This window comes from Gouania willdenowi, chromosome 21 (assembly GCF_900634775.1).
Source record: "Gouania willdenowi chromosome 21, fGouWil2.1, whole genome shotgun sequence".
NCBI classification, from domain to species: Eukaryota; Metazoa; Chordata; class Actinopteri; order Blenniiformes; family Gobiesocidae; genus Gouania; species Gouania willdenowi.
Genome location: NC_041064.1, coordinates 4947724 through 4970053, shown reverse-complemented (window position 1 = coordinate 4970053; position 22330 = coordinate 4947724). Strand labels below are relative to the sequence as shown.

Below are 22330 nucleotides of genomic sequence, written 5' to 3'. Positions count from 1 at the left end.
AAAAAAAAAACTGAATTTTTGTTGTGTGTGGGATACTTTTTTTAATTGACAAGGAATGACCCAATATAACAATATGGGAGGTGACACTCACCATCAAGCAGCGCTGGACTGTTACACCATTACTGTCCACCTGTGGAGCGTAAAGACACAAACACAGTGTCCTCAGCTCATCGCGTACACCTCTGTGTGCATCGGAGTGCTTCTTGCCTTCTATAATGACCTCTTTGGGGACCTGGACATGTTATGCTCTTATTTTTTTGTAAAGGTCTTTACCACTAACGATGGACGGCTAATTATTCAGACTATAACCACAATTAATTTATTTTGGACATAAGGAAAAGTCTAGTGGAAGATGTGATGGCACTCCTTTGTGCGTTTAGATTTTGCTCAGAGTGAAAAACTGTGTTGAATTAAAGTTTCCTAATTTGTACCCTCCATTGACATGTCCCGCTGGAGACTCTAAATAGAAAAAACACACATTCTTACTCTCCTGACTCACACAATCATTAAAACCAATTAAAATCATATCCACGCTGTCACATGATTGGCAGGTGAAATCCCTCTTCTTTCTCACAGCAGCTGCAGACGGAGTCGCTTCTGTTATCAGAAAAAAAAAAAAAACGTCTATTTCGGGACAAGGTTGTTAGAGTCACATCTTCAGCGACCCTGCCGTCACTTTTCTAGTTTGGCAATAATCAGATGGGAGAGCAGTCGTGTCTCCTTGGGTGTTTTATTTAAAGCACCGCTGTGCACGCTGCCCTGCAGATGTTCTGATTGGCTCATTGTGTTTGACATACTTCGGGTGATGCTGAGAAACATAAGGGAAGTGGATGGGCTAGTGCTATTTGACATAAATTAGGGCTAACAACTGCATGGTATGCTAAAAATTGTTCACGTTGTGTTTAAAATGTGCACGTCAGGTACGGTGATGGTGATGAGGATAAATGGACCATCTGTGAAGTCAATGTGAGCTCACGTTAATGAAAAAGACTCCAGTCATGAAGAAGATAGAGTAGACATGTTTTCACCTATAACCGTTCTAATATCAGTGTCACAAATTGATTTATATAATAAAGAACTTTCATCAAAAAATAAAATCATTGAAAGTATTATCATCATCTTGCCTGGTCACTCTGATTATTGCTATTCTTATTTATATGTACCCTTATGCTATATAATCTAATTTCTATCATCAAAAATGTAAACATTGGCACATACCAATATATAAATGGGGCCCGTTACCCCGTACGTGTCACAGGGGGCGCCGTGGGCCCCATTTTTCAAATGACTACTCCTCCGTTTGTTCTCGTTAGATCGGTATACAATTTGGTATGAATACTCTATGAATGAATATGAGACGCTCGGAGCCCTTTTTTTTAAAAATGGGGCCCGCCCCCCTTTTTCGGTAATTTCAAAATTTATGGGAACATAGTCATGTGATATATCATTTCAAAGGTAATTCAACGTAGATTACAATTATGCCTTGCACATTTCCTTTAGGGGCCCAAGGGCCACCCCCCCCTTTTTTTGGCAACTTCCATTAAAGTTGTCTTCTCATTTATTTGTCAGTCAAATATTGCGACAGTTGGTGGGACTGAATCATTGACACATACCAATATATGAATGGGGCCCATTACTACGTATGTGCCACGGGAGTTGCCAGGGGGCCCCAATTTCAAATGACTACTCCTTCGTTAATGCTCGTTGAATCGGGTTGTAATTTGACAAGGATATTCTATGAGCGGATGTCAAGAGCCTCTCAGAGACCTTTTTGAAAGGGGAGGGGATGGGGGCCCAGGGTGGCCCTTTTTCGGTGATTTCTAAATGTATCGGAACATACTTAGTCATGTGATATATCGTTTCAAAGGCAATTCAACGACGATTGCGATTCGGCGCAGCACCGTTCCGCGGGCCCGGCCATAGTTAATCAGAACTTGTTTTATAAGGGGACGTGCTTTTGCTTCATAGTGACACATTACGACAATATGCAACAAAAATTACCCCAAATACACAATGACAAAAATTTAAAAAAAAATAAACAGAAACAGCAATACGAAAATACTCAAATTGACTCAATGTAAGAATATATACAAAAACACGACTACAAAGAAGAGCACACAAAACTAAATTACCCCGACATACAATGACAAAAAAAAAAAAGCGCAAAATGACTTTCAAAACACATACAAGACAAACAAAGAGAAAATGACAGAAAAAGCATACAAAACAGCTATAATATAGCTATAATCTTTCCACTATTAGTGCCACAAACTGATTTAGATAATTAAAAACTCTACTTTAGGCTTTTGTCAAAAACAAAAATCATGCATAAATGCAGAAAAGTGTGACAAGCAAACCCTCCAGGCCAATAAATACATATATACATTTTAAAAGAGCATTACTAAACAGAACTCTGCCCCACCTAGAGAGAGCATGACCGTGGGGACGCTTTTGCACCAGCTTCAGTGTTTTAGCAATAAATGCAACAAAATTGTGATGTTTGAATGCCTAAAATGCTGAATAATAAAACAAGTAAATAAAAATTGCAAAGGAAACATTTGCAGTAATTATGTCAAATGGTTTAAAGTAAAATGATTACACAACACAAAATGCACAACTGTAACATCACAGTCTCACCTTAAAATAATCTACTCTTCCCCCACTTCTTCCATTGTCCTACCCTGACTCCTTCTTCCATGTTCACTTCCACCCTCACCGAGGTGAAACACTGCCCTCTCTTTTTATATTTTCCCTTTAATGAAGTTTTTTTCTCACCCTTCCTTTTTTTTAATGTTACTTTTAAAAAGCAAAATAACAATTCAAGTTTAGTTCATTATTATTATTACTATTATTATTTTAACTTTCAGTATTTAGTTCCGTCAGCTGCTGCTTGAAGAGCTGGAGCGGATTCTGGACTGGACTGCTTGTATGTATGCTGATATAATCCAACCAGATTTTTTGTATTTGCTGATATTCGACCAATTTGTGATATAAATGTTGTATCGATACACCTCTAATTTTATGGTTACAAAAAAAACTTTATTTTAACATCATTTTAAGTCATTGTCATTTGCATCGTTTTTTGCTTCGGACATAACATGATTAATGGTATCTGGGACTAAGTGGTGGGCAGTGGTGGTTGAGATGAGTAAGGGTCACTAAACCACCCTTAAATCCCTTAACCATAACGGCTTCTAACTGTTTTCAGGTTTCAGTGCAAATAAGAACGTGTTTTCAATGAATTACCAGATTTAAAAAAAAAGGAGAAATAAGCTAACAGCTTCAGCTGGGTTAATCTTAGCTAGCTAGTGTCTGAATTATCCTAAATTCACCTGCTCTTATTTATTCAAAGTACTTAAGAAAACTCAAACAAACGAACCTTAGGAACTTGAAGTGATGATCCAGTGAATCCACAGACAAACACACATGGCTCTCACACAGGATAATTAGCAAGATGAGCTTCACCTGTGACAGACAAGAGGAGCTGAGAATTAACAGATAGAAAACATCAAACCAACACCAGATTTAGACTGATTTTACTATTACAACTTTTATAAAAAACTAAAATAACGGAAGAAAACTTTCTCACATTTCTCACATTACTGTAATTGAGTTGCGTTTATGTGTACTTGTACTTTTTTTTTTAGTATAATCCTCAATCACTCATTTTACTTGTACTTAAATACGTTATAAAAGTAGTAAAGTCATTTGTAACATTTCTACACCCAACCGTTACTGAGTAAACTATTACTTATTGTTTTAAAATGATCAACAGATATTGTGAAACTACTCAAAAACATTAAATGACCAGACAATCAAATGCATCACATCATAGCCGACCAATCAGATTAAATTTAATGTACGGTGCCAAAACAGTCTTGAATGTCAATACTGTATTTATATATTTATCTCCATGGAATTAATACGTTTATTTTAATGTGTTTCCGAATTGGATGTATTCCACAAATAAATGTTGATGCAAAATAATAATATGTATTCAACTGTAGTTATGGAAAAATTGACATTTATTTGTCATATATTGTCTCAAACAACATCACACATCAGTTTTTTTTATTTTTTTATTTTAGTTGAAAAACAAAAACCGACATCAACTGACATCACATTTCATGGGCAATATCGATTGATAATATTAAAGGACCTTTAATGTTGCCCATATTTAATAGAGATATGTGCAAATAAGTGAGGGAGGCATGTGTTGATCTTCATGCTTCCTTATTTTTCTTCCATTTTCAGCCTCCAATATCTCAGGAACTACATCACATAGGAAACTGAATATTGGTATAGTAATACAGCTCCACCTACTCTCTCAGAATATACAAAAATATATGATATACATCCTATCTGGTGGACACGCATCAAAATTGTAAAAAAAGTGTGTGTGTGTTTGGTTCTGGAACATGTTTGGGTCTTCAGTAAACTACTTAGCATATGTCTCAGCTCCATGTATTTAGATCAGCTTAGAGCTATGAACATAGACTGTTCACATCACAAATGATTAGTCACATATATGCATTGGTTCTTGGGTGAGAAAATGCTTTGGTTTTTACTATTTTCATTGGCCCATAACTGCATGTGGGAAAGTAATTTATATATATATATATATATATATAAACACTAGCAGAATAAATCAGAGCCGGGCCAGGGGCGGGGCAAATGACCGGACCCTTTAAACCCAACTAATAAAGCTTATGATAACATCATTTTACAACATACACATGCCCACAACAGCAGGGCTTACAAGCTTCGGCACCACTGAGAGCGACTATGTCATGTTGAAGTCCATCAAATGGTCATAAAGTATAACAAAACATGAGAACAAAAAATGAATAAAAACATGAGGCTCCATTGTCACTAATAATAAAACAACACAAATTGAAAGCAGTTCAGCACCACGGATAGCGGCCGCTTTATTTTGACACTCATCTCAGAGCCTGTATCAGTAGATATAAAGTTTAGTAAATCTGGCGCAGTGCCCACATGTTCACAAACACTATTTCACTATGAAGTACTGTAGACCTACTCACCACTGTTTGAAGGGCATACGATGAGCCTTGTTTACGATGCTCTGTATGTTCATTTTCTTTATTCTCCCATTCTCTGTGGACAACATGGTAACTCCACTCAGTCTCTCCTGTCCCACACTTGTTTTAAATGAGTTTTAACTTGGAGAATGAGCGGGGCAACCTATAGACTCATATCAATGTGGACAAACATGACACGTGACTGACATGCGTGTGCATACTAGTGTATATATGAAAGAAAACCTAAAAGCAATGAGCATACAAGTCTTTAGATGCTTATAATATTTTATCGCTTCTGCTGTTTTGCACCGAGCCTGCGCGAACATGCACCTACTTTAGTATGCATACGTCACATGAAGTGGGTCTATATAACCCCCGTATAAATCTGCATGATGGGTGATGTTAAACAGACTGTGAACCATACTCTGGACACAATTAATGGGAGGGCCCGCCTTCTCCAGCTCACCTGAGCCGTGGTAGAGGCCCTTAAGAGTCCCTTAAGTCCGACCCAAAGGGTAGGACTAATATGTATATATATATATATATATATATATATATATATATATATATATATATATATATATATATATATATATATATATATATATATATATATACATACATACATATCAGAATCAGAATCAGAAATGTTTTAATGGCCATGTACAGTTTTAAGGACAGTACAAGGAATTTGTCTTGGTAGTTGGTGCACAAAACAAAAAAAACACAAAAAACAAAGAACAACCCAGCAACAATAATAATAATAATGATAAATATAAAGGATGAGGGATAAATAAAGGATAGATAGGGAATAAAGGATAAATAGGATATATATATATATATATATATATATATATATATATATATATATATATATATATATATATACAGTGCAGCAGATAATGTCGTCATGGAGGTGGTGATCGGGTGGGGGGGGGGGTTCAGTGGGTGACTGGGGGTGTGTTCATGTGGATGGTGGCAGAGGGAAAGAAGCTGTTTTTGTGTCTGGAGGTTCTGGTCCTGATGGACCGAAACCTGATCTCTGTTTTAATTTATAGTATAAAGATTATTCTTTCTCGGGATATAAAACATTTTTTCTTTTGGACCCCCACTTTAGGTTATTTCACCAATCTTGTGTATTAAAAAACCTTTACATGAGGCCATTATAACTTGCCTCTGGGTCTTATAATCATATATTGTTCAAACAATGTATTCTGTGGCAGGGGGTGTAAGGAAAAGCCGTTAAAATAGCCGTAAAATAAAAATAATAATGTTCCTTATTTTTCCATCCTTTTGAGTACTGTAGTTGATTTGTAGTTTTTCTGCTACTTCTTACTACTTGCATACTTTGGATGGGAAAGAAATTGAAATGTTAAATTACAGTTTAATCCGAAGTGGTTCCAGGGGGTTGATCACAGAGCTGCTATGAATCCATCTATCTGTCCATCCGGAGCGGTTTGATGCTGCAGTCGGCTGTCAACGTGATTAAAAGACTACAATATGCAGCACAGCAGGTGTGGGTAGATATTGGAGCATAAAGTATTTCCTGGATCTCTACAGAGGTTTCTCTCCCGCTGGCTTTACAGATATTTCTAAGCACAGGATGAGCTGCAATCACTAAAATTGGAATATCCCTGCATCATCATCATCATCAGAAGAAGACTAGAATGTTTGCTGGATGCTCAAACCATCAGATCTTTCACAGAGGAGATGTCCTTACTGTAACATGTATATCTGGCTCTATAAAGAACATGATGACATTTTCCCACATTAAATAATATTGATTGAAATCCAACCCAAAGAAAAATCCATAATCAGACTTCAAAGGGATTAGTGAACTTTAATTGCAAGCTCTATTTAAAAAAAATGTGTTAGTAGAGGTTCCTTCAAGTACGTTTCAGCAGAAGCAGCCAAAAACATGGTTGTCAAGGTCACATGTTGTATGTAAATAGCTCCAACAACACATGTTGTCTGTAGTAATAAATAAAAAACAATATTAAAGATAATAACCTACAACTAAACCCTAAACCACTGTTTTTTTCTGCTGAAAACCAATTTCTCGTCCAACTCTTCACATTTTAGTCAAGGTATTTCAATGGCAACATCCCATTACTCACACTTGCACCCACACACGCCTCATTTGCGCGTTCCCGATGAGGGTGCCAGAGTGGCCTTTTGTCCCGCCCTCTGATCCACACTTCACTGAAGCCTGCATCCAAGCGGACTTTGGCGAACCACATTACCCTTAATTCTTTGCGGTATAGACGTTTTGCACCGACCTCACTAATATCACGTGGGTTTTGTTTATCCGTCTGTGGGTCCCGTGCCGGAAAAATGTGCTTTTAAGGCCTGGTCCCAATACTCTCACTGCACCCTACGCCCCTCTATGAAGTGTGCACTTGTTAGAAGTGCACGAAGGGTTTGAGTGTGCAGGTTACAAGTGTGCAAAAATTGCAGAATTGGGACAATGTGGTTACGTCATCGACTGACGCTGCTGCGCCATATCGGCGACATTTCTACTCCACAACTTTACAAGCACATCTCTCTGAACATGATTACCGTTAGTTTTATGATTAGAATTTATTTGTTTTTCAGTTCGAGTGTGAAATGTTTATATTGTGACAATTTTTGCACACTTGTAACCTGCACACTCGAACCCTTCGTGCACACTTTGTAGAAGAGCGTAGGGTGCAGTGTGAGTATTGGGACAGGGCCTATATGGTGTGACTGCCCTCTATGGGTTGATACCTGGATATTACAAAAACATTTTGCTATTGGATGAGAATAGTAGTTTGTAAATCGTCTTGGTAGCTTCTTTCTAAGGGTGTAAGAAAAAAATGATTCAGCGATATATCGCAATATTATTGTATCAATCCAAAAAAATGTCCAAATCAATGTTTTTAATCATGTTTTTTAACTAAAAAACCATTTAATGAACCACATCAGATGTAGTTAAACTACCTCACTCCTCATTGCATCTTAGCTTGGAAGTTGATTGCACTTTATTTTCATAAAACATACTGGACACTATGTGTTGATAGATGTATGTTTTTACTTTATTTTAAAGAATTTACCAGAATCAGACTCTGTTGTAGAAGCAAAAGTTGAACTTTTTTTTGAAAAATGTAATAGGACAGTTTGATAAACACACCACTTGTTTTTCATATTCAGTTTCAGTTTATTTGTTTGATTCGGTCTCACCCAAAACAAAAAAATATTAAAACATAAATGACGATTTAAAAATATATAACAAGACTGAAACAGGCAGAAGCAAAAAATTATTATATGCCGAACATAAATAACATTCAAGATACCTTTTCTAATGATACACAAAGGAAAGTGCCTTTTTTCAAATAATGCAAATATATATTTATATACACATGTACTTTCTATTATATACAACATTTAATTAATATTTCTACTGCTTCACACAACTCTCTAAAATACAGTATATTGTGACATTATCTTTTTGAAATTAAATAGCGTCACTCATTGTTCTTTGTTTATCAACAGAATTCCATAATTTAACCCCTAGAACAGACAGACATCTTCCATAAACTTTTAATCTTGCTTTTGGTGAAATAAACCTATTGATATCTTTTTTTTTTGCTTTGAACATGATCTGTTATTTTATAATAAACAATATCTTTAATTTTTAACAAATAATGGATGAGTGTGGTCATAATATAATCGTACGGCCTTTTTTTATGGTTTTAAAAGTGGTTCCCCAGAGTTCTACACAATATGACATATATTGGTACTTTCATTACAGTTAGTTATCACTTGCTTGTTCTCCCAAGTTTAAAAACAATTAAATAAATTGTATTTCACACCATTTTGTACATGTAAAGGTGAAATTATTGATATTGGGATGTATATTGTATTGTTTAATATCGGAACATAACGTATTGGGACATGCAAATCGTGAATTGTATCAAATCGTTAGATTCTTGGTAATGTACACCCCTACTTTTTACGTCATTGTTAGCTCCGCCCCTCCTATAAAAACTACCTGTGTTGAGTAGGTCGGATTTAAATATTTGTAAATATAGTATTGAGTAGCTCGTTAGCATAGAATAGATTGTTCTTTGTTGGTAATATAAAATGGGCGTGTCTTAACTGCTGCAGGAGCCCCGCCCACAATCAAGGCATAATTTAGAGTTTAGTGGAGAGAATGCAAAAAAAAAAAAAAAAAAAAAAAACAGCACCGGCAGTGAAAAATGGCTGCTCCATCGCTTGTGCTTCAAGTAATAAAATAGTTTTAACAAACAATAATTTTAAGCTGTGTTTTTGTATGAATGTGCATTACTTTGGTTTATTGGTCATAAATAAAATGCAAGCTAGTAAATGTGCTTTTACACACAGGATGTATTTTTGTTGGTTTTTCCACCCTAAATAATTTTTTTTTTACTAAGTTTATAGACATACTTTGATAAATAATTCAGTGGTTGTGACTTACTGAGTGTGAACTGTATAGTACCAAAACACAAAAATCCCACAATACTTGCAGTTAACAGTTCCATCCTCCTAAATATGTCACATAAAACACATTAGGGGTTGGCATTCATTCATCATTAGCTTAATCCACATTCATAACTAACACATCAGTATTCTGCTGATAGTCCCGCGGCTGACGATCACCTCTGGTTGCACCGAGAAATACAATCACGCTGATTTGTGTTCCTGGGATTCTGGATTCCTCTCATTTTTGAACGACCTGCCAAGGACTCCTAAATCCTTGTTAGCGTTAATGACTGGCTCGGGCTCAGAGCTTCTCCGTTCCTTTGCCCACATATAACACTTAACATTCTCTGAATTGGATACGGCAAAGTCGAGGCACACTTAGCATCATAAATAAAGCACGCGGGCCAATGGGCGATGGGAGAAGGAAGAGATTTCTGAGGCTTTCCTGCACTCTTCTTTCTTTATTACCTTGAGGCACGGCCTTGTTTAAAAGACTACAGAGGTTCAGATTAAAGTGTGAGCGCAACAGGAGGAAATGGACTTTAATGTTTTTTGGAAGCGAGGCACTGCAACATTTATTAAGGAGAATGACGGTAACGACAGGAGATGATCCTGTTGAAAATCTAACAAAGTGTTATAATAATTTAGGACAGTGGTTCTCACTGTAGCTGAAGGTGGTTGAACACAGACTAGAACATTGAAGAACAGTCATGTGGAGACAGGGTCATCTATAAGGGGGAATAAAGGGGAGAGATTTTTGGGGTCCATCCATAAAGTCAGTAAAATGATGGTCCATTGTTCTATGGATCTGTGATAACCACATTTATTTATTCATCTGAATAAAATTCATCATCATTATTATTTGTGCCATTGCATATAGTGATCTTAAAGCTGGGGTACTCAGTTTATTCTCTATAATTTAAAAAAAAATAAATCTTATTAGCATTATATTGTATCACACACACGCACACAGACATTTCTTGCTTTTATAGGTAGATATCGTAAAATTAATCATTTCTGAAAAAATGGTACATCTCGTGCTGTCTGTGCCTTATAATTAAGTATTTTAGTTAATAAAACCCCGGAAGACAAAGTCTTGGCGGTCACCCAATCACAGGATTTAGAGAAAGGAGGGGTGAGCAGAGCCCACGAAGGAGCCTCCTCATTGGCTGCCGTGATATATAGTGAAGCGTGTGCACGGTGCAAACTTTTTTTCAGTCTAGTGTTGGACGTGCAGATGGGCTGTTTTCCTTCTACACAGGTCATCTAATGTTCCATTTTCCTTTATTTGTATATTCAGCCCTCGTGTGCAATTTTGTGCACTTCCGTGAGAGGAGGAGCCTGGGAGGAATTATCAAAGTGGGGGGCGGGATTTATGGTTCAAATTCAGCCACGCCCCTCTGTCATAGTTCAAGAATCAGGTAGTGCAGCTTTAAAGATGTAAATCCTTGTTTTAATTAGAAATAAAAATGGGTTAAAAGTGACCAAAAATGGGTTAAAAGGTGGTGAAATCAACCCATCTACCAGCGTCTCGCGACCCCAAATAGGGTCCTGACCCCAAGGCTGAGAACCCCTGTTTTAAGCAATTCTTCAACGACACATTAAAAAAGCAAATACCAAAATTTGAAATCACCAAAACATCATCAATTAACGACCCTTTCACTCTGTGATATATAGTTTAGTGATAATATTTAATATTATTATACTTCCTTGTGGGAGGGGAACGACTGCTGTCTAATGGCTGCGGGTCCTCCCTAAAAGTAAAACAACGTTGACTGTTATTTCTTATATATTCATCTTTTTTTGAGGCTCACCCACATTATACTGTAGGTTCTAATAACTAGCAGGCACACATTCACTTCCAATTTCAAAACCCAATGAAGCGAGTGTGTTGTGGGAGGAATCCAGTAGACCTAACCCGTGCCTGAACCCGGAGGAGAACATCACATCACAATTCATATGAGCAAGAGCTGAGCCTGGGTGGATTGGAGCCCACACTGTGCCAGATGAAAGGTAGCGACGCTGTGCACTAAGTGACCCTCCATGGCCCTCATCCAACAGCTCCCACAACAGGGACCAAGTGTGGACTCTTTTATTGCACTTATTTCTCTTTAACTCAGCTTTTAGGTTCCAGATGTATTGATTAAAAGTTTATCCTTAAATGTTTTGATGTTGAACCGCTGCCTGAGTCGTTGCTCATTAGTTTTGTGGAATTCAGGGGTTCTCAACCTTGGGGTTTGCGAAACTCTGGGAGCGGGTTGCCAGATGCCTTCAAGCCTACAATTATTTTTTTTTATCATTTTTCTACAACTACACCAAACTTGCCTTATTTTAACTTATTTTCATATTTTTGCTCCTTTGAATGTATTTTTGCTACATTACTCCTATTTCTGCTACTTCTCCATCACATTTCAATGCCTTTTCTGCACCTTTTTTTTCCATTTTGAAGAGATTTTCAGCACTTATAAACCCTTTCCACCACTTTTCCACCTAACGTCACATGTTGACCCATTATTGTCACTTTTAACCGCTTTTCACCATATTTTTTGCCAGTTTAACCACATTCATGACTTGTCAAGCCTATTGTTTGCCAGTTTAAACTAATTGATGCTACTTTTTAAATTACATTACAACCCCACCCTCATTTCTGCCACTTTTAAGCCAATCTTGACACTTTGAACTGATTTCACCACCTTTTCCTCTATTTTTTGTTTCTTTTAACTTATTCTATTTCTGATTAAAACAAGGATTTCCATCTTTAAGATGACTATATACTACAGCACAAACTTCCTGGATAACGGTGGATATTATTCATATAAATAAATACATGTGGTTATCACAGATTCACAGAACAATGGACCATCATTTTGCTGACTTTATGGATGGACCCCAAAAATGTCTCCACTTTATTCCCCCTGATAGATGGCCCTGTCTCCACATGTTCATGTCTGTGTTCAACCACCTTCAGTTACAGTGGGGGTCCCCGGTCTCTGGAACCTTTATTTGGGGGGTCACGGGCTGAAAAGGTTGAGAACCCCTGGTCTTTTTTTGACACAAAAGGTCACTGAGCTGTCCCTCAAAAACTAACTAGCCAATGAGGACGCACTCCTAACAAACTCCACCCACACGAGACATTTGTGTCAAGAATCGTAAGCAAAACGAAAGGAAGCACAAGCAAAATCTCCACCAGCACACAATTATTACAAAAAGACAAAAACTAACTTCCAACAGGAGAATTCTCTTAAACAGTGCATTCATCCAAATCAAAATGATTGTATTTGTAACAGAGACATTGTTTATGTTCAAAAAAGCACAAAGCCTTTGTCACTATGGGACCAGTAAAGTTTACAGGATTTAAACTAGATTGTAGCGAGAAAAGGTTTTTACTAGAACAAGGTTTTATTATAACTTTGGGGCTGCTTCACATAATGCTTTAGTGTGTGTGTGTGTGTGTGTGTGTGTGTGTGTGTGCGTGCGTGCGTGCCTTATTGTTTGACAGAAATCTGTGGATGCATGCTCACAATTTTTCACATCTTTGGAAACACTGATCAGTTCAACAATAAATTGGTGAAAACACATTTTCAACATGAAATGTGAAGAATTAAAGTCAGAACGATTTGTACAAAAATAGGTAAATAATGACAGTTTTACTATGAGCTACATCTCTATGGAAGAAAATCTTTGCCATCTGATTTTAAATCTAAAATTATTATTATTATTATTATTATTATTATTATTATTATTATTATTATTATTATTATTAAAACTCAATGTAGAGTTTGAGAAACTAATATCAGAATTAGAAAAACTTTATTAATCCCTGAAGGATAATTAGAATGACAAAGAGCGGCACATTATTAAAAAAAAACAACACTAATAATAATTATTATTCACACAGGCAGATAAAAGGAGCAAAGTCTACACAAAGAAAATGTGCAATTATAAGATAAGTTGCAAAAATATCAAGAATATATATATATTTTTTAAATTATAATAATGAATACAAATAAATAAAAGTGTGTATATACATATGTAAACAGAATTAATTTTTCTTTAAGGTGAAGCAATAGATTCCTGTTTTATATCTTGTGTAAGGTGAAAGAAAGAAAGAAAGAAAGAAAGAAAGAAAGAAAGAAAGAAAGAAAGAAAGAAAGAAAGAAAGAAAGAAAGAAAGAAAGAAAGAAAGAAAGAAAGAAAGAAAGAAAGAAAGAAAGAAAGAAGAAAGAATAAATTGTATAAAGGTAAAAGAAAGAAAGACAAAAAAAAGAGTACATTTACACGCAAGCAAAATCCTTGCCACATCTGTGTCACATGACCAATATAGCGTACATGACTGGCTGCACGTTGGATGGTAATAATGTATAATTTACCTTCATATTTCTATAGACATCTCCTTTCTATCACAGACTCTGCTGTATATCAGCTACCAGCATTTCAAAAGAACTTCCCTAATTATAACACAGGCTGCTTTTTTAAAATAGTCAAATCTTTGAAAAGTGATAATAATAATACCTTCTACCTATACGGTAATTATTTTATGTGAGGATGCAGGTTTCTACCTAATTAGGGCAGGCTAATTACCTGGAGAAGTTATTTAGGTATTGATGCTGGTTGTAGGTACCTTCATTAGGAGCTCCATCGTTTCATGTGAAACACATGAATTATCGCAGCAATCAAAACAAAGTCTGTTAAAAAACTTTCTGTGTTATCCTGTTATCGTAAATAGTTTAAAAAGTTAATTTGGTGAAGAAGGTAAAAATTTCCACGGCATTTGTTTGTTTGCCTGTCTCTATCTTTGGTCAAAATTCTGTCAAAATTCATTCAGTACTTTTGATGTAATTCTGATAACAGACAAACAAATAAATGAACAGCACCAGCAAACTTAGCATCTCATTTCAAAAGCTACTGCATTGTGAAGCAGAAATGTTATGCAAACACGTTGTTTAAAAGGCAAACAAATGACACAAAAAAAAAAAAACACAAAAACGCATGAACAAAAAACGCAAACAAGTTACAAAAAATGCAAACACATTAACAAATACGCAAACACATTAACAAATACGCAAACACATTAACAAATACGCAAACACATTAACAAATACGCAAACACATTAACAAATACTCAAACACATTACGAAAAACGCAAACACATTAACAAATACGCAAACACATTAACAAATACGCAAACACATTACGAAAAACGTAAAAATTACAAAAAAACACAAACATTACAAAAAATGTTAACACATTACCAAAAACGCAAACTTATTACAAAAAACGCATACTTGTTACAAAAAATTACCTGGAGAAGTTATTTAGGTATTGATGCTGGTTGTAGGTACCTTCATTAGGAGCTCCATCGTTTCATGTGAAACACATGAATTATCGCAGCAATCAAAACAAAGTCTGTTAAAAAAACTTTCTGTGTTATCCTGTTATCGTAAATAGTTTAAAAAGTTAGTTTGGTGAAGAAGGTAAAAATTTCCACGGCATTTGTTTGTTTGCCTGTCTCTGTCTTTGGTCAAAATTCTGTCAAAATTCATTCAGTACTTTTGATGTAATTCTGATAACAGACAAACAAATAAATGAACAGCACCAGCAAACTTAGCATCTCATTTCAAAAGCTACTGCATTGTGAAGCAGAAATGTTATGCAAACACGTTGTTCAAAAGGCAAACAAATGACACAAAAAAAAAAAAACGCAAAAACGCATGAACAAAAAACGCAAACAAGTTACAAAAAATGCAAACACATTAACAAATACGCAAACACATTAACAAATACTCAAACACATTACGAAAAATGCAAACTTATTACCAAAAACGCAAACACATTACGAAAAATGCAAAAATTACAAAAAAACACAAACATTACAAAAAATTTATACACATTACCAAAAACGCAAACTTATTACAAAGAACGCAAACACATTACGAAAAACGCAAACACATTAACAAATACGCAAACACATTAACAAATACGCAAACACATTAACGAATACGCAAACACATTAACGAATACTCAAACACATTACGAAAAATGCAAAAATTACAAAAAACACAAACATTACAAAAAATGTATAAACATTACCAAAAACGCAAACTTATTACAAAATCGCATGCTTATTACAAAAAACGCAAACACATTACAAAAATGCAAACACATTAACAAATACGCAAACACATTAACAAATACGCAAACACATTACGAAAAACGCAAAAATTACAAAAAAACACAAACATTACAAAAAATGTATAAACATTACCAAAAACGCAAACTTATTACAAAAAACGCATACTTGTTACAAAAAACGCAAACACATTACAAAAATGCAAACACATTAACAAATACGCAAACACATTACAAAAAACGCAAACATTAAGCAAACGCATTAACAAAAAGTGCAAACAAGTTGCAAAAAACGCAAACATATTAACAAAACCACAGACACATTCCAAAAAATGCAAACTAATTTTAAGAAATGCAGAAACATTACAAACAACGCAAACATATTAGCAAATACACAAACACATTAACAAAAAACACAGACAATTTAAAAAAAACAAACGTATCAACATAAATACAGACATTACAAAAAACGCTAATATTACAAAAAACACACATTACAAAAAAATTATTACAAATATGCACACATTAACAAAAACTTACAAATTACAAAAATGTGTTTTTGTTCGTGTTTGTGTTTGGCACTTGAGGGCCACTGTAGCTCTGGCAATAAAAAGCAGGAAATAAAGCTGTCATTCAGTTAATCCTCTAATCCTTTAAGTGGATATTTAGTATTCGATGTTTTATCAGCACTTTTTTCAACTACAGCGTCTCGAAACATTGTTACACGTTCAACTTTCCACCAGTATGTGAATAACTTTTAAATGACCTTTGGACAACAATGTAAACGCAGCACTTTCTGTCCACTGAATACAAACGACACATTCAGGATGAATTAACGTCCTGAGCTGTTCTTAATGTCACATTTTCTTCGCTGTGACCTTGTACGAAGCGTTCCCTCCACATTCCCGCTTTGATGATGAACTGCTGCATTTTGGTTTATGAGGATTTCATGCCTCTTTCATTTCTCGCGTGTGTGTGCGTGGCTCTCTGACAACGATTTTTATCCCCATATGTCAACTTAAAACTCAATACAGATCCTATTTTGTATTTATGTCATTGTCCTTTCTTCAACAATTCTTTTCCCGGATGATTATTTATACTTAACGTTTCACAGTAACTTTGAGCAATGCGTGAATACTTACAGCTTATGTTGTAGCAGCGTTATGCGCTCATCTACGGATGCATGCAGTGTTGCATACTTGTGCTTGCATATGCCATTCATTTTAAATGAAATGACAAAGTGATCCTTAGGAATCAGAGAGAAAACCAGAGCACACACGGCGGTAATAACATTGATGCAAACGCGTCTGAAGTCAACCAGCTTTTCCGTGTGGATTTCTTCAAGACAATGCGACGAAGCGATGGAAAAATAAATCTCGTTGATAGTTTTTTTTTTTTGCATGTTGATCAAAATATAACTGGTGTTTTCATCAGTGCGAGAATGCTAACCAACACAGCTGAATCTTTGTTCAGAATGTTCACAATACATTCACTAGATCAGACAGTTTATTATGATTTGCACCATAGTAAATCCTTGTTTTAATCAAAAATAAAATGGGTTAAAGTGAAATGGGATTTTAAAAACCAAAAAAATTAGTTAAAAGCAAAAATGGTCAGAAAAAGCAGTAAAAAGTGTCAGTATTGGCTTAAAAGTAGGAATCATTAGTTTAAACTGGAAAATAATGGGCATGTCAAATTGTGAATGTGGTTAAACGGGCAAAAATAAGCATGAAATATGGTGAAAAGAGGCTAAAAGTGACATTGGTCAACATATGCTGAATCAGGTAAAGGAAAAGTGGTGGAAAGGGTTTATATAAGGGCCAAAAATCTCTTTGAAATGGAAAAAATATGCAGGAAAGGCTTTGAAATTTGATGGAAAAGTGGCAGAAATGGGAGTAATGTAGTAAAAATGCATTAAAAGGAGCAAAACTATGGCAAGAAAAAGTGATGAAAATAGGTTAAAATATGGCAAGTTTGGTGTAGTTGCAGAAAAAGCAAAAAATTGGCTCAAATTGTTTAGAAAAATATTCCTAGTTTCTTGAAGGCATCTGGCGATAACCACATTTATTATTATTTATCTGAATAATATCCACTGTTTATTATTATTTGCACCATAGTATATAGTTTTCATAAAAATGTAAATCCTTGTTTTAATCAGAAATAAAATGTTTTAAAAGTGACCGAAAATAGTGGTGAAGGAGGTGAAATGGGATTTTAAAAACCACAGAAAGTGGTTAAACGTTACAAATTAGAGTTGCCAAAAGCAAACAAAAAAGTGGTAAAAATGGTTCAAAGTGTCAATATTGGCTTTAATAAAACTTGGAAAGGTGTTTGGTAGAAAATAAATGAAACATAGATATTGACCTCATCCACTTATTGGTCGTTACTCTGGGTTTTGTTGCAAACGTAGGTCAGATTTCTAGGAAATCCTAATAAACATAATTATTTGATTATCTTTTTGACTCACTGGAACTCTCATTGAAACTCACTGTTTGTTGATGATTGACCAGTATATCTCCATGGTTACCTTGGTGGATTACATGCTGTTCTACTCTCCCAGCTGAGCATCCAGTCATAGGGACGTCCTCGGAGTCCACAAGGCCAGTGAGTGCAAAGCTCACATTTTACGACCACGCGGACTCTGTTTCGTGTACCTGGTGTCACACAAAACATTTCTCGGCATGTATTTTTCACATTGATTCGCATTAAAGCTGCAGTTTGCAGAATTGTGAGACTTGTATAAAAACTCTCCCCTCCCTGTTTTGAATCCTATCGTCTCTTACCAGAATCCTGGTGAACGCTCCAGCTGTGGAGCTCTTATTGGGCTTTTTTTTCTCAGCAGAGACTAGTGACAAATGTAGGGACGTTATCTGGTGTTATTGGAGAGTTTTCTGATGTTTTAGAGACTCTGACATTAAAGCACGTATCACTGGCTGCTGTAAGGACAGTAAGAGGCTGACAGCCACTCCTCACACACAAGTACCGTATTTTCCGGGATATTGAACGCACCATTATGTTGGTCACATTCCAAAGTTTGAGGGTGCCCTTCAAACGACTCAGCCAATCAGAACGGGCAGGTATAGGCGGGCTGCTGTACTCTGGTTAACTGAGGTTTCCGTGTATTCTGATCAGTTTCAACGGACAAGTTTCCATCTCTACATTAAGTCTCCTCCTCACTGCTCCACGTCTGCATATTAGTCTATTTACAGCTTTTTATGGTTACTTTTTACTGGATCCAGACTGATAAACTGCTCCGTCCGCTCCCCGTGCACCATCGCCTCAACAACATCGGACTCTGAGTCCAGACACGATCACTTCTAAACCAACATAACGTGGTTATTTGGCAACTTTATGCTGTTTATTGTTTCTTTCTATCATAAAGTGGCTGATTTGTGTGTGTGTGTGTGTGTGTGTCAGTTACGTCAGCTGTCAGGCTCAGAGTCCTGTGTGTTATCGCTCCTCATAAACCAAGGAGCGCAACATTGAAAAGGCTCCGATCTGACGCGGCACAGCGTAGCGTTCTGAGCGTTGTGTAATCAGTACCGATACTGCTGTATTTGGTATGAACCACTATACCGCCCACCTCTATAATGATAATAAATGTACATTCATAACCGAGTCTTGATCGGGAGATAACGTCCGATTCCCATCGAGTCTGAAACCATGTCCCGATTTCCGATCACATGATCGGAAATCAGGACATCCTTACTTTATTCTGTTGCTTCTCTACGTCTGTCTTACTTTTTCCTCTTGCTTTGCCGTGTAACCGTTAAACCTAACGCTGCGATGGAGACTTCTGCTGGAACTAGGGCTGCACAATTAATCAAATTTGAATCGTGATCATGATTAAATTAACCTGATCGTTTATTTTGGCTTTGGATTATAAGATTGGTTTTATTTAATTGCTCTTTACATCCACAGATTTTAAGTTTCAAACATCAGCATGTGTTAGATAGAAACAGAACCTGCCCTGCTGTAGCACAGGTTTATATTTTTATTTTAATATATTTATGGGAATGTAAAGTTCATGCAATACTCAACTAAGGAGTAGGATATTTAAACAGAATAATGCAATTAAGATTTCAATTGTTTATTCAAAAACAATAACATCCCTTCAGTGACTCACAGGAGGTCCTCGGTCCAAATTCAGATGAATGGAATGACATCAGGACACGTAAGTTTGACACAAACATGCGCCGATATTCTGGTTGTTCTGAGGAGAGCAGTGCTGAAGGATCACTGTCACGTTGTTACACCAGTTACTGTTCACATCATCCATCTGCAGCACCATCCTTATTTTCTTTTGGTTCTAAACAGGTTTTTGAACCATTTCTTTATCGGGTTGTCATTAGAAGCTGCCTTCTCCTTCTTTTGCTCCTTGTCTTTTTTCTTCTCCTTCTCCTTCTCCTTCTTCTTCTCCTTCTCCTTCTTCTTCTCCTTCTCCTTCTTCTTCTCCTTCTCCTTCTTCTTCTCCTTCTCTTCCTCCTTCTGCCTCTTCTCCTTCTTTTGCTCCTTCTCCTTCTTCTTCTCCTTCTCCTTCTCTTCCTCCTTCCCCTCCTTCTGCCTCTTCTCCTTCTTTTGCTCCTTCTCCTTCTTCTCCTCCACCTCCTTCACTTCCTCCTTCCCCTGCTTCTGCCTCTTCTCCTTCTTTTGCTCCTTCTCCTTCTTCTCCTCCTCCTCCTTTGCTTCCTCCTTCCCCTGCTTCTGCCTCTTCTCCTTCTTTTGCTCCTTCTCCTTCTTCTCCTCCTTCTCATTTGCTTCCTCCTTCTCCTTCTTCTCCTCCTTCTCCTTCTCTTTCTCCTTCTCCTGCTTCTGCTCCTGAATTGTGGCTTTCAATTTGGTGAAGGCTTCCTGTGTTTCAGTGAGCGTGGCCTTCATGATGGACATAGTCTTGATGTGGTTGGACCGCTCCTCTTCCATTTCCACAATTTTTTTCTGTGCTTCATCCAGGGCAGTCTGTAGTACCTGCGTTTGTGTTGACTGGTTCTCATTATTGCAGAGAGCTTCCTTTTCTGTGATCGCTTTCACAGCTTTTTCATTCTCCTCCAGTTGGTTCCATTGGTCTGTGCGGCTTTTTAGGTCCTCCTCCTTCATTTTCAGAGTGGCCTCCAAATCTGAAATCGTTTTTTGTTGTTCATCTGTCTGCTTTAAGAACATTTGTTCATTGTTCTGAAGCTTGTTTGTCATGTCCAACAAAGCAGCCTTTACTTCATCCAACTGCTTCTTCTGAGCCTGGACCTTCTCACGTAGCTCCTCCAGTTTAAGTTCAAGGCTTTGCTCCCACTGGATATTTTTCATGTCTAATTCTTTTTCCATCTCATCCAGTAAAAATGTAAGGTAAGTGATTTCCTCTTCCTTTAGTTCCAACATTTGGTCCTTTTTTTCCAATTTGACCTTCAGTTCCTGATGTGCCTCATCCAGTGAAAGGATGGAATCCATTTCTCTTTCTTGATTAAGCATCTTTCCACATTCATTACACTTTGGATTAGCTGGTTCATTAGAAGATAATTTATCAGAAGAAACTTCTGTCTCTGCTGTGATGTTTATTTTCTCCATTTTAAAATTTTAGATGCAAAACTTGTGGACGTTACCAAAAAGCTTCCAGTCTCTCAAAGGACTAATAGTATCTGTCCAGAAAAAAGAACCCACTGTGAGATGTGATATCATTGCCTTTCGTCTTTGTTTTGTCATCGTTAAAAAGAACCCAGTGCAAGATTCTGAATGCTGATTGGCTGTTAGGAACCACTGTTCAAAATACCGATAATATTACTGAAATAATTTTTTATAGTGCTTTTCAAGAAACTCAAAGACACTTCACTCTTTAAAACTCGATGAAACAGATGAAAATGTTAGTGACATTTTTTTTTAACTAGTTTAAAGTAGGAATCATTAGTTTAAACTGGCAAATAATGGGCATGTCAAATTGTGAATGTGGTTAAACGGGCAAAAATAAGCATGAAATATGGTGAAAAGAGGCTAAAAGTGACATTGGTCAACATATGCTGAATCAGGTATAGGAAAAGTGGTGGAAAGGGTTTATATAAGGGCCAAAAATCTCTTTGAAATGGAAAAAATGTGCAGGAAAGACTTTGAAATTTGATGGAAAAGTGGCAGAAATGGGAGTAATGTAGTAAAAATGCATTAAAAGGAGCAAAACTATGGCAAGAAAAAGTGATGAAAAGAGGTTCGAATATGGCAAGTTTGGTGTAGTTACAGTAAAAAGCTAAAAATAAGCAGAAATTGTCAAAAATAAAAATATTCTTAGTTTCTTAAAGGCATCTGGCGACCTCCAAGGTTGAGAATCCCTGCACTAAATGGTTGAAATATGTCTTTATGTTACCTGCACCAATCTTTCTTTTATTTGGAAGACATATAGTTTAAATTAGAGAGGACTGCAGTTGTGGGAGGATAATTCTGATATTTATTGCATCAGTACGAGACTGTCAGCAGCCCCCGTTTGAGGTGACAGTTTAAACGTGAAGTGCTGTAGCGTTTATTGATTACCCTTCATTGCAGGCTTGTGAAACAGCACTTGTCTGAATTGCAGAGTGAGGTGGAATGTGATCAGCTTGTTTTGTGAATGATGGCATTGTTAACATTTTATACAAAATGAGATGGAAAAACAAAGCTTTATCAAACATTGGACAACAATGGCTCCTTATCTGTAGCTCTGCAGACGGTTTGATTCATCAGTT

At 36.4% G+C, this 22330-nt stretch overlaps 1 protein-coding gene across 1 annotated transcript in view; it reads right to left on the bottom strand.

The window, feature by feature from the left end:
• Positions 1 to 21247, bottom strand: part of LOC114455080 (DNA ligase 1-like) — a 53565-nt gene extending 32318 nt beyond the window's left edge. The window contains exon 1 of the mRNA XM_028436094.1: positions 20200 to 21247. Within this exon, the coding sequence (XP_028291895.1) occupies positions 20200 to 21191 (992 nt within the window). The 5' untranslated portion in view covers positions 21192 to 21247. The remainder of the gene's footprint in view (positions 1 to 20199) is intronic.
• Between the last annotated feature and the right edge of the window lie 1083 nt (positions 21248 to 22330).